The following is a 13,505-nucleotide window of genomic DNA, read 5'->3' as shown; positions in this document are numbered from 1 at the left end:
TTTAGACAAATTTATCTAAATTTATGGTGGGTGGTGTGTGCATGGAATGAGCTGCCAGAGGAAATGCTGGAGTCTGGTACAATTACAGTATTTAAAAGGCATTTGAATGGATACATGAATAGGAAAGCTTTTCGCGGGACGTAGGCCAAACACAGGCAAATGGGACTAGTTCAGTTTGGCAAAACCAGGTCAGCATGGACAAGTTGGGCTGAAGGGTCTGTTTCTGTGCCAAAGGTTTCGGTCCTTGGATTCTCCAGCTATTTACAATCCACGTTACCAACTAAAATAGGCTGGACAGTAAATCGCAATGAGGAAATAAGAATCTTACAAATGCATATAGATTGGTTAGGAGAGCGGGCGGAAATGTGGCAGATGGAGTGTAACGTGGATTTTTTTTTCTTTATCTTTTTTTTTCTTTTTTTTCTCTTCTCTTTTTTTTTCAGAAGCTCTGACACTCCTGTTTCTTTTTTTTTATTAAACCCCCACACTACCGCCTAAGTGCGGTAGTGCTTATTTTTATTCCCCAGCACCCGTGGTGTGTGTGTGTGTGTGTGTGTGCAGGTGTAAAACACAGTGAAAGACACAAAGTGCACGAATCTTTATTCAAGTGTAACGTGGATAAGTGTGAGGTCCTGCATTTTGGTTGGTTAAATGGGAAGATGACCTATTATCTAAATGGGGAGAGACTTAAGAGTGGTCAGGTGCAGAAGTTTCTGGGTGTCTTTCTTCATGAGTCCCAGAAAACTAGCATGCAGCTAAGCAGATAATAAAGAAAATGAATTGCTTTTATAGCTAAAGGAATGCAATATAAAGGTAAGGAAGCATTGTTGCAACTGTACAAGCAACTGGTGAGACCATACCTGGAGTATTGTGCACAGTTTCGGTCTCTTGGTTTGAGGAAAGATGCAGTGGCATTGGAGGCATTTCGGAGGAGGTTCTCTAGATTGATCCCAGAGATGAAGGGTTTGTCGTATGGAGAGAGATTGAACAGTCTAGGCCTATGCTCTATGTGACTTAGAAGTATAAGCGGAGATCAAATTGAGATATTCAAGATGATGAAAGGTGTGGATAAAGTAGATGTGGAGTGAATGCTTCCTCTTGTGGGGGCATTCTGAGTCGAGAGATCATAGTCTTAGGATAAAGGGGAAGCAAATTGAAAACAGAGTTGGGGAGAAGCGAGTTCTCCCAAAGGATTGTGAATCCGTGGAATTCGCGATCCCAAAGTGCAGTGGATGCTGGGACAGCGAGTAAATTTAAGGAGGAATTTGACAGATTTCTAATTGGTAACGTGTCGAAGAGATAGGGGGAGAAGGTAGGAAAATGGAGGTGAGGAGTGAATCAGCCATGATGGAATGGCTGAGCAGACTTGATGGGCCGAATGGCCTAATTCCATTCCTATATCTTATGAATTTATGTATGATTCTTTGACAGGAGGTAAGGAACACAATGGGAGGAATGTCTTTGGGATTCTCCCTCCCAGAGGCTCCATTGGCAGATTGATCTGAATGAATGGGGGGATGTGGGAGCTTAGGATTGACCATGTCAAGAATAAAAATGGCGGTGGGAGATGGATAGTCCTCCCATCTATTCTCTTCTGCTTCCCACATGCGGATGTATTGAGTCCCTCCTGCTGTGACGCTGTTGTTCTCCTGTCTTTGCAGACACCAATGTTTTCTGGGCAGTGCGCTCCGAGGTCAGAGCGAAACATGGGGAAGAGCTGAGTCTTCACTGGGGCTTGAACCTGCACTGTATCACCACTGAGAATCTGGGAGTGAACTGCGGGATCCACAACTCTACCGAGCAGCGCCGCTTCGAGCTGCGGAGAGCGGGGGCAGCCGGAGGAGCCCGCTCCGAGCACCCCGTCCTGATCCTGGAAGAGGCCGATGGATTGGCCAGCTTCCGCGTGCCGGGCTTCTCCTTCAGGTGGCCAGGGGGTGCCATCGAGTGTTGCCTGGACAACGGCGGGAAGGAGGTGTGTGCCCGAGCCAGGGTCAACATCATGGGTACGTTTGATCGGAGCGCCTGTGCGATCAGCCCTGTCCCCTCCCCACCCCCACCCCCAACTGCGCCATCATTTGCCAACAGAGGCCAACTGGGCCGTCAACTCCCAGGCTGTCCCCCTACTGAGCGACCGAGTCAGTCCCCTTCCCCCGTGTCCCTTCCCAATTTCTTCTCAAACTCCATCACTTCCATAGTCCTCCAACCAGCCTCACTTCCAGGCCATGATTTCTTGCTGATTGGAAGTTGTTCTCTGTATCTCCATTGCAGCCCTTCCTCTGAGTTCAGGCCAGTAATCAACATTTTATTTTCTCTGCTATATCTTCGCAAGGTCGTAGTCTTGGCCAGGCCTCAATCAAATCTCCCCTTGGCCCCTTTTTCCCTGAGGAGACCAACCCTAGTTCCTCCAATGTATGATCAGAATCCCCAATTTCCTGAACTGATCCAGGTAAATCTCCTCCACCCGTGCGGCTTTGAAGGATCTTCCATTCCACCTTGAGTGAACTGGGCGCAGTACAGTCTGGAGCACCCCAGCCTCCAACCCCTCCCTCCTCCAGCCATTCAACACCTCTCCACTTAGAGTCATAGAGTCATACAGATGTACGGCATGGAAACAGACCCTTCGGTCCAACCCATCCATGCCGACCAGATATCCCGACCCAATCTAGGCCCACCTGCCAGCACCCGGCCCATATCCCTCCAAACCCTTCCTATTCATATACCCATCCAAATGCCTCTTAAATGTTGCAATTGTACCAGCCTCCACCACTTCCTCTGGCAGCTCATTCCATACCCGGACCACCTTCTGTGTGAAAAAGTTGCCCCTTCGGTCTCTTACATCTTTCTCCTCTCACCCTAAACCTATGCCCTCTAGTTCTGGACTCCCCAACCCCAGGGAAAAGACTTTGCCTATTTACCCTATCCATGCCCCTCATAATTTTGTAAACCTCTATAAGGTCACCCCTCAGCCTCCAATGCTCCAGGGAAAGCAGCCCCAGCCTGTTCAGCCTCTCCCTAATTAGTTCATGTTGACATGCAACAAGCTCTGGATGATGTCCAGGTTTGGGCGGACAAGTGGCAGAGAACATTCATGTCACACAAATGCCAGGTTGTGACCATCCCCAACAAGAGAGATTCGAACCATCAGCCCATGCCGTTAGTGGTGTTGCCATCAATGAAACCTCCCCAATATCAATATCCTGGGGGGCTACCGTTGCCCAGAATCTTCAGTCCTCACAAAGGAGAAAGCGAGGACTGCAGATCAGAGTCGAGAGCATGGCGCTGGAAAGGCACAGCAGGTCAGGCAGCATCCCAGGAGCAGGAGAATCGATGATTCAGGATTCCTGATGAAGGACTTCTGCCCGAAATGTTGATTCTCCTGCTCCTTGATGCTGTCTGACCTGCTGTGCCTCAGGTTCCAGCACCACACTCTCCACGGCGGCTACAAATGCAAGTTAGAATACTGCGGTGAGTAGGTCACCCCCTGACTCCCCAAAGCCCGTCCACCGTCGACAAGGCACAACTCAGGAGGGTGAGGGGATACTCCCCACTTGCCCCTGGATGGTGGGCAGCTCCAACAACACTCAAGAAGCTCGACACCATCCAGGGACAAAACAGCCCCTGCTCGATTTGCATCATATCCACAAGCATCCCCTCCCTCCACCACCAACGCTCAGTCGCAGCAGTGTGTACCGTCTACAAGATGCGCTGCAGAAACTCACCAAAGATCCTCAGATAGCACCTTCCAAACCTATGGTCACTTCCATCGAGAAGGACAAGAGCAACAGATACTTGGGAACACAACCCCCTGCAAGTTCCCCTCTGAGCCCCTCACCATCCCAACTTATCATAGATAAGGCCCATCAAAAAGGCCCTTTGGCCCATCAAGTCTGCACTGACAATAACCGCCACTAAAAGTGCACTCATCCCAATTTCCTGCACTTGTCCCATACCCTTGAATGTTGTGACCTTTGAAGAAAGTACTCTTCCAAATATTCTTTCGTTACCTTCCTACGCAATGCATTCTGGATTCCCACCACCCACTGAGGGAAAAGGTGTTTCCCCCAAATCCCCTCTGAATCTCCTGACCCTTACCTTAAAAATGCACCCGCTCATGATTGACCCCTCAACCCAGGGGAACTTCTGCTCTCTATTCACTCTGACCATACCCCTCATAATCTTACACACCTCAATCATGTCTCCCCTCAGTTTTCTCTGCTCTAGAGAAAACAACCCAAGCCTATCTAGTCTCTCCTTGTCGCTCAATGTCTCCATCCTAGGGAAAATCCTGGTGACCCTCCTCTGTAAGCCCCCCAGTGCTATCCCATCCTTTCTGTCCTGAGGTGACCAGAACTGCACACAGTCCTCCAACTGTGGCCTAACCAACACTCTGTATATTACCTCCTTACTCCTTATACTCTATGCGACAACTGGGGATAGCAAATGTCCCATACGTCTTCTTAACTATCTGATTCACGTACTCTGCTGTCTTCAGGGATCTGTGAATAATTACCCCAAGAGCCCTCTATTCTGACCCAGTGTCCTACCATTCATTAAATACTCCATCATCTTGTTTCTTCGTCCATAGTGCATCACCACGCACTTAGAGTCATAGTCATATTGATGTACAGTATGGAAACAGACCCTTCAGTCCAACCCAACCATGCCAACCAGATATCCCAGCACAATCTAGTCCCACCTGCCAGCACCCGGCCCATATTCTTCCAAACCCTTCCTATTCATATACCCCTCCAAATGCCTCTTAAGTGTTGCAATTGTATCAGCCTCCACCACTTCCTCTGGCAGCTCATTCCACACACGTACCACACTCTGCCTGAAAAAGTTGCCTCTTAGGTCTCTTTTATATCTTTCCCCTCTCACCCTAAACCCATGCCCTCTAGTTCTGGACTCCCCGACCCCAGGGAAAAGACTTTGCCTATTTATCCTATCCATGCCCCTTATGATTTTGTAAACCTCTATAAGGTCACCCCTCAACCTCCGACGGTCCAGGGGAAACAGCCCCAGCCTGATCAGCCTCTCCCTATAGCTCAAATCCTCCAACCCTGGAAACATTATCAGGCTTAAACACAATCTGCCACTGGTCTGCCCATTTGACTGACCCATCCATATCTTCCTATAACCTACAACCATCTTCTTTGCTTTTCACCATTTTACCAATCTTGGTGCCATCTGTAGATTCGCTTAATACTCCCTCCACATTTTCATCCGTATCATTTATGTCTGTAACAAACAATAATTTGGAAATATATCGGCCAAAATCCTGCAACTCCCTCCCTAAGAGATGCTGCGTCTGGCGTGTGGGTTTTATGACTTGAGAGTTTCACTTGGCCAGTGTACCCAGCATCCCTTGCTGTTTGGCCCTGTGTTAGGGATCCCTACACCACAGGGGACTGCAGCGGTTCAAGAAGGCAGATCACCCCCGCCTTCTCAAGGGGCAATTAGGGACTGGGCGACAAAACCTGAAATTGAAAATCTAATGATAATCATTACTGACTATTGGAAAAAAAAACATGTGATTCCACACACAAAGTGGGGCAGAGGGGTCTGGAACTCTCTTCCACAAGTGGATCAGTTGTTAATTTTAAATCTGAGATCGATAAAGTTTTGTTTAGCAAAAGGTGTGAAGGCACCTGGGCCAAAGGCAGGTATAGGGAGTAAGGTTACGACCAGTAAGTGGCGGAACAGGCTCAAGGGGCTGAATGGCCTACTCCTGTTCCACTTGCCCGCAGCCTGTGTATACATAAAAAAAGTAAGTAGAGTGGGGGAGTTCAGAGACATGGTGGCAGTGATTGGGAGATTAGCAGAGAGAATGTGCAGATGTTATCATAATGTTAACCATTCCCCCATTGAAAGCACTGGCACCATATGCCATTGAGGTGGACCAATGATTCAGGGAGGGTTGATAAAGATGTGCAGGTTAGGGTGAATTGGCCACGCTAAATTGTTCAGGGATGTGTGGGTTAGGTGCATTAGGCGAAAGTGAGGACTGCGGTTGCTGGAGATTAGAGTCAAGATTAGAGTGGTGCTGGAAAAGCACAGCAGCTCAGGCAGCATCCGAGAAGCAGGAGTTTCGGGCAGGAGTCCTTCATCGGAAAGGTGCATCAGATTAGATTACTTTCTTTTTAAGGTTAGATTACTTACAGTGTGGAAGCAGGCCCTTCGGCCCAACAAGTCCACACCGACCCTCCGAAGAGCAATCCACCCAGATCCATTGCGCTACATTTACCCCTTCACCTAACACTATGGGCAATGGAGCATGGCCAATTCACCCTAACCTGCACATTTTTTGGACAGTGGGAGGAAGCTGGAGCACCCGGAGGAAACTCACACAGACACGGGGAGCATGTGCAAACTCCACACAGACGGTTGCCTGAGGTGGGAATTGAACCCACGTCCCTGCCGCTGTGAGGTAGCAGTGCTAACCACTGTGCCACTGTGCTGCCCATAGTCAGGGGTAAATGGCTAATGCACGAATGGGGTAGGGGAGTGGTTCTGGGAGGGTGACTGTTCAGAGGGTTAGTGTGGGCTGTTGGGCTGAATGGCCTGTTTCAACACTTAGGTGTTTTATGATTCTAAGAAAACACTGTGTCTGTGTGAGCCTGACTCTGCCCACTCATGCTTTTTTTGTCTTTAAAAGCTCCAAAGCTATTTACTTTGCTTTCTATGGTGCAGACATCTCATAACCAGATTTACAGCAGCCCTATTCAGGAGAAAAATGACAGGACCAATCCTTCCTAAAGACACTTCTTGTCATTCAGCTTTTTGAGAAAGTAACCGAAAAGATAGATGAGGGCAGAGCGGTAGATATTGGTCACTTGGACTTCAGTAAAGCCTTCAACAAGCTTCTGCACAGTCCACCAGTTCGAGAGCTAGATCACATGGGATTCAGGATGAGTTTGCCAATTGGACACAGAATTGGCTCGATAATAAGAGACAGAGGATAGTGGTGGAGGATCACTTTCCAGACTGGAGACCTGGTACCAATAGTGTGCCACAGAGATTGGTGCTGGGTCCACCTTTGTTTGTCATTTAAATTGAATAGAATTGAATCCTGACGGTGTGAAAACAGGCCAATTGGCGCAACAAGTCCACACCGACCCTCCAAAGGGTAGCCTATCCCAACCCATTCCACTACCCTATTACTCTACACTTGCACCTAACTAATGCGCCTAACCTACACATCCCTGAACACTAGAGGCAACTTAGCATGGCCAATTCACCTAACCTGCACATTTTTGGACTGTGGGAGGAAACTGGAGTGCCCAAAGGAAACCCATGCAGACATAGAGCGAATGTGCAAACTCCGCACACAGACAGTCGCCCGAGGCTGGAATCGAACCTGGTTCCCTGATGCTGTGAGGCAGCAGTGCTAACTAACCACTGAGCCACCCTGCCGCCCCACGTGATGCCTCACCTGCATTGTGTGCCACTGCAACGTGACATCCCAACTCCTACACTCAAAAGTCAGAGGAACGAAGGCAAGCCTGCTAAACATCTTCTTAAACCACCCTGTCTACATGTGAGGCAAACATCAAAGAATCATGTACCAGAATCCCGAGGTCCCTCTCTGTTCTAGAACACTACCCAGGGCCCTACTTTTAATCGTACAAGCCCCCCCCCCCTCGTTTGTTTTACCAAAATGCAACACTTTGCATTTATCCAAATTAAACTCCATCTGCCACTCTGCCCATTGACACAAACGATCCAGATCTCTTTGTAATCTTAAATAATCTTCCTCCCTGTTCAGCAATGTTGGTGTCATTCACAAAGTTACTAACCATGCCTTCAATTTTGGTAAAATCAAGGACAGGGCTTGTACAATTAAAATGAGGGCCCTGGCTAGTGTTGTAGAATAGAGAGATCAAGGGGTTCAGGTACATAATTCTTTGATGTTTGCATCATATGTAAGACAGGATGGTTCAGAAGGCGTTTAGAACGCTTGCCTTCATTACTTAGAATTTTGAGTGTGGGAGGTGGGATGTTATGTTTCAGTTGTACAAGATGCTGGTGAGGTGTCTTCTGAAGCACTGTGCACCTCTGGTCACCCTGTTGTAGGAAGGATATTGGAGAGGGTTCAGAAGAGATTTACCAGGGTGTTGCTGGTTATAAGGAAAGGCTAGACAGGCTGGGATTTTGTTTTTCACTGGAACATAGGAGATGACTTCACAGAGATTTGTAAAATCAGAAGGGTTAAAGGTAAGGTGAATGCCAGGTGTATTTTCCTTAAGGTAGAGAACTTCAAGACAAGGGAGAAAGATTTTAAAAAGGACGTGGGGGGGCAAATGTTTTACACAGAGAGTGGTTCGTGTGTGGAGTGAACGTCTTGAGGAAGTGGGGGATACGGGTACAATGTTTAAAAGACATTTGGATAAGTTCATGAACGGGAAAGGTTTGGAGGGATTTGGGCCAGGAGCAGGGCAGGTGGGGACTAGTTTAGTTTGGGATTTTGGTCTGCACGGACTGGCTGGGCCGAAGGGTCTGTTTCCGTGCTGTGGGACTGTATGACAACGATGCGGGGGGGACAGGAACCGATACAAAGAGAAATGTGTTCATCCAGGCGGTGAGGATTAGAACAGAACAGCACAGTATCAGGCCCTTCAGCCCACGATATTGTGCTGAACCCGACGCCAAATTAAACTAATCCCTCCTGCCTGCTCCTGGCTTTTATCCCTCCAAATATTTCCCTTTCATCTACTTATCCAAACATCTTTTAAACATTGTAACTGTACTCGCTCCACCACTTCCTCTGGAAGTTCATTCCACACACGAACGTGGTCCACATCCCTCTATTCCTCACATATTCATGTGTTTATCTAAAAGCCCCTGAAATGCCCCTATTGTATCTGCCTCTATCACCACCCCTGGCAGCACATTCCAGACTCCTATCGCTCCCGAATGTTCTCTGCCTGCTCTGATCTCTTGCGTTCTTATACCGACAGGGTCCACAAACAGCACTGGCTCAACACACCGGGGACGCCATCAACTCTTAACCTTGTTGCTGCTGACCTTCGTCATGGTTATTTTGTGAAAATAAGGGGCTTTTTCAGCAGAACTGGTGAGAGCTGAGCACAGATGAGGATGCAAATCTGCTTCCCCAAATGTCAGAGAGAGGAAGCAGTCTCTGCCTTCTCTTATAAGTCAGATGTTTACAGCACAGGAAGAGGTCAGTCAATCCTTCCGCAAAGACACTCAAGTCAGTTTCCAGTTCTGAGCCCGTTCGGAGGAGGTTGATCATCACCATGTTGTCGAAATAAAGGTTTCAGCTTTTAACTGATTCTGACACGGCTCCGTGCCACACACGCACTGCATCTTGGGAGTCCTTAAGACGGGTCAATACCAGAAACGTTGACTTCTGCACCTCCTGATGCTGCCTGGCTTGCTGTGTTCTTCCAGCCTCCTGCCTGTCTACCTTGGATCCCAGCATCTGCAGTTTTTTTTCTGTCTCGGGGAAAGCAGAAGGTTGGCTGGAGGAACTCCAGCTGAAGTCTGGAGCAACACCGAGAGAAGGAACAGCGACGGGCCCCACTGCAGCTATACCGCAGATCTTGGAAGTTTCATAGAGTCCCTATAGTGTAGAAACAGGCCCTTCAGCCCAACAAGTCCATACTGACCCTCCGAAGAGAATCCCACCCAGACCCGTTGCCCCATTACTCTACATTTACCCCTGACTAATGCACCTAACTCACACATCCCTGGACACTATGGGCAATTTAGCATGGCCAATCCACCCTAACCTGTAGGTATATGAATAGGAAGGGTTTGGAGGGATATGGGCTGGGTGGTGGCAGGTGGGACTAGGTTGGGTTGGGATATCTGGTCAGCATGGACAAGTTGGACTGAAGAGTCTGTTTCTGCGTTGTACATCTCTGTGATTATAACCTGCACACTCATGGACACTAATGCATGGCCAATCCACCATAACCTGCACACTGTCACATGGTCAATTCACCCTAACCTGCATACTCTAGCACCGCCAATCCACCCTAACCCGCACATCCTTGAATTGTGGGAGGAAACCGGAGCACCCAGAGGAAACCCACGCAGACACGGGGAGAATGTGAAACTCCACAGACAGATACCCCAAGGTTGGAATCGAACCCAGGTCCCTGACGCTGTGAGGCAACAGTGCTAACCACAGAGCCACCATGCCGTCCCGCGCTGGGAAGATTGTCCTTGCCCTCAGGGCCTCCTTGCCCCTTGTGACATTTTCTGCCATTTCAGCTACTCCTGCTTCAGAGTCGCAGGTTCGAATCCCTCTCTGTGGCAGAGCTTAGGGGTGGGGGGATGGGGGTGCGAGAAGGTAAACTTGATTGATTGATTGTCACGCATATCAAAGTACAGTGACAAGAATTGTTTACGAGCAGACCACAGTGAGCAAGGGATGCACAGATGAAATACACTCAGACAGAGGCACACAGGGCATTCCCTGGGCAAGATCAACTTGGCTCAGAGGAACATGGGAAAATGTCAAGGATAAACAAGGGAATTAATGTCCCCCCGCCAATAGCCACCTCTCTCCAGAGGGACGGAGAACACAAGAGTTGACGATTTGGCCATTGTCACATTACCCCTCTGTAGGATCTTGCTGTGCAGATGACGACGGTTCCCAGTGCCGCGGCGGTACCAAGACTTCGGATCTGGTTCCTGACTCTTTCTGGAGCGTAAGGCCCTGAATTAAAACCCAACCTGACGGCGACTGCACTGTCAATGTTCGTAAAAGTCACCCCCCCACCTTCTGGCCCTCCCATTCAGGAGGCAAATCCACCCTCCCTCACCCCCTCAGGGCCTACACGTGACTCCAGACCTGAAGGCGTTAACACATAACTGCCCTCTAAGATGGTCCACTCGGTTCCAAGGGGCTGCGGTTAGGGATAGGGGTCTTGACAGCAATCGCATGGAATGGTTGACAAAACAAAGTTCCGGAAGGGCGCTATACCAATTCAAAGTCTTTTCTCCTCTCTATTTCCTTTCTCTTCCCCTCAGGAAGTCTCTGGATTGTGTCCACTGAGTTTTAATTCTCAGCTACACTAGTAACTGATGATAATCAGAGGGTTCAAGAGTTAAGCTTTCAGGAGGAACATTAAGAAGTAAGAACAGGGGGAGGCCATTCACCCCCTCGAATTCTGCTCTGCCTCGAACACAATCAGGACTGATCTTATCTTGGCCTCAATTCCACACTGCTGCCTGCTCACCACAGCCCCTTTAACCTGTTACTAATTAAAAATCTGTCTCCTCCTTACATTTACCCAGCTTCCATAGCACTCTGGGCGAGTGAATTGCACAGATTCCCCACCCTTTGAGAGAAGTAATTCTTCCCCCTCTCTGTTTTAAATCTGCTATCCCTTGTCCCAAAACTGTGACCTCTCGTTCCAGATCGCCCTACACAGGGAATCACCCTCTCTACATCAATTTTGTCAATCCCCTTTCGCATCTTATAGACTTCAGTTATATCTTCTCTCCTTCTTCTAAATACCAGACAGTATACACCACTCCGTCTCTGTTCATAAGACATTCTTTGTCTCTGGAGTCTGCTCTGAGTTGCATCCAATGTGCGAACTGTTAATGGCTAGTCCTCCCAGCCTTGCTGGATAGAGCCAGCAATGTGAGAGCAAGCCATTTTTGGACCATCTAGTCCACACCGACCCTGTGATTAGTATCATGTTCAAGTCGTTTTGCCTAATCTGTGGCTTTTTCATTTACCAGTTATTTTTCTTTGCAACCAGCACTCACACTTCAACAGTGGTTGAGAAGTTAACTGCTGCGAATGGAACAATTCTACATGAGACTGCTTCCCACTCTGTAGTTGGTGTTAATCAGAACTCACACCTTGCGTGTGTTAAAAAAACTCGTTGTGAGATTTACTGAAAGTTGCATCTGACCAGACCTTTGGTGACAGCACCTTTAGTTGTGGGTGTAAAAGCAGTCCACTGCTGACAGAATCTGCATGATCTCCCTCCGCAAGGACTGTGCAGCTCAAGAAAGAGGCCATTCCACCATCTGAATCCCTCCAGTATGGGAACAGGCCATTCGGCCCAACAAGCCCTCACCAACCTTCTGAACAGTAACCCAGCCAGACCCGTTCCCCTACCCTAACTAATGCACCTATATATCCCTGGACACTATGGGCAATTTCCCATGGTCAATCCACCCTAACCTGCACATCTTTGGAGTGTGGGAGGAAACCGGAGTACCCGGTGGTTACCCACGCAGACACGGGGAGAACGTGCAAACCCCAGCCCAACAGTCGACTGAACCTGAGTCCCTGGCACTGTGAGGCAGGAGTGTTAACTGCTGAGCCACTGTGCCCACCCCTGGTCCAGTGTCTCCTCACCTCCTCTTCATCTCACCCCTTCTCCCAGAAGCGAAACACTGCGGGGGATCGGGAACATAAATAGAGAACTGCTGGAGAAACTCAGCAGGTCTGGCATGATTAGAAGGAGGGGGCATTTAGCCTCTCAGGCCTGTTCCAACATTCACCAGCTGATCCCTGGCCTAACTCCACTTTTTGATCCATATCCCCTTAGCTTAACACAACATTATCAATCTCTGATTTAATATTTTTTATTCATTCACAGGGCATCACTGGCTACGCCCAGAATTTATTGCCCATCCCTAATTACCCAAAGGGCAGTTAAGAGTCAACTGTATTGCTGTGGGTCTGGAGTCACGTATAGGCCAGACCAGGTAAGGATGTCTGTTTCCTTTCCTAAAGGACATTAGTGAAGGGGTTTTACCCTGATAATCAACACATGGTCGTCATTGACATATTAATTCCAGATCTTTTTTAGTTACTGAATTCAAACTCTACTCTTTGTGGTGCAGTTGAACCAGAAAATTCCCTGGGTTTTTGGATTAACAAGATAATAAGACAAGACTGATACCTCCCCAATGAATACGATCATTGAATGAACAACTGACTCAGCATCCATTGGTGTTTGTGGAAGAGAGTTCCAAACCTCTCCCAACCTCTGTGTCTGGACATACTGCCTAACGTCTCACCTGAATAGTCTGGCCCTGATTCTCGACTGAACCAGCTCCCCAGTAATCCCAGTAACAAGAGGACAGAGCGCCAGTCTGGTCAATCATTTTGTAATCAGCTTAACAACTCAGTTCATGCAAGTGAGTCACAATCCTCAGGTCCACCACCTCCATAATGTAGAATATATGCAGTGTTCCCAGTGTGGTATAGAGACCTGACTGCACACAGTGCTCCCAGTGTGGTATCGAGACCTGACTGTACACAGTGCTCCCAGTGTGGTATCGAGACCTGACTGCACACTGTGTTCCCAGTGTGGTATAGAGACCTGACTGCACACAGTGTTCCCAGTGTGGTATTGAGACTGGACAGTACACTGTTCCCAGTGTGGTATAGAGACCTGACTGCACACAGTGTTCCCAGTGTGGTTTAGAGACCTGACTGCACACAGTGTTCCCAGTGTGGTATCGAGACCGGACTGTACACTGTGTTCCCAGAGTGATATAGAGAC

At 48.5% G+C, this 13,505-nt stretch overlaps 1 protein-coding gene across 1 annotated transcript in view; it reads left to right on the top strand.

Moving 5' to 3' along the window:
- LOC140492357 (uncharacterized) overlaps window positions 1-12,634 on the top strand; it is a 34,264-nt gene extending 21,630 nt beyond the window's left edge. The window contains exons 4-6 of the mRNA XM_072591276.1: window positions 1,662-2,003; window positions 8,958-9,274; window positions 12,594-12,634. Coding sequence (XP_072447377.1) covers window positions 1,662-2,003; window positions 8,958-9,046 — 431 coding nt within the window. The 3' untranslated portion in view covers window positions 9,047-9,274; window positions 12,594-12,634. The remainder of the gene's footprint in view (window positions 1-1,661; window positions 2,004-8,957; window positions 9,275-12,593) is intronic.
- Window positions 12,635-13,505: the final 871 nt, after the last annotated feature.

The sequence above is a fragment of the Chiloscyllium punctatum genome, chromosome 21 (genome assembly GCF_047496795.1).
Source record: "Chiloscyllium punctatum isolate Juve2018m chromosome 21, sChiPun1.3, whole genome shotgun sequence".
In the NCBI taxonomy this organism is placed as follows: Eukaryota; Metazoa; Chordata; class Chondrichthyes; order Orectolobiformes; family Hemiscylliidae; genus Chiloscyllium; species Chiloscyllium punctatum.
This window is presented reverse-complemented; position numbering and strand designations above follow the sequence as displayed.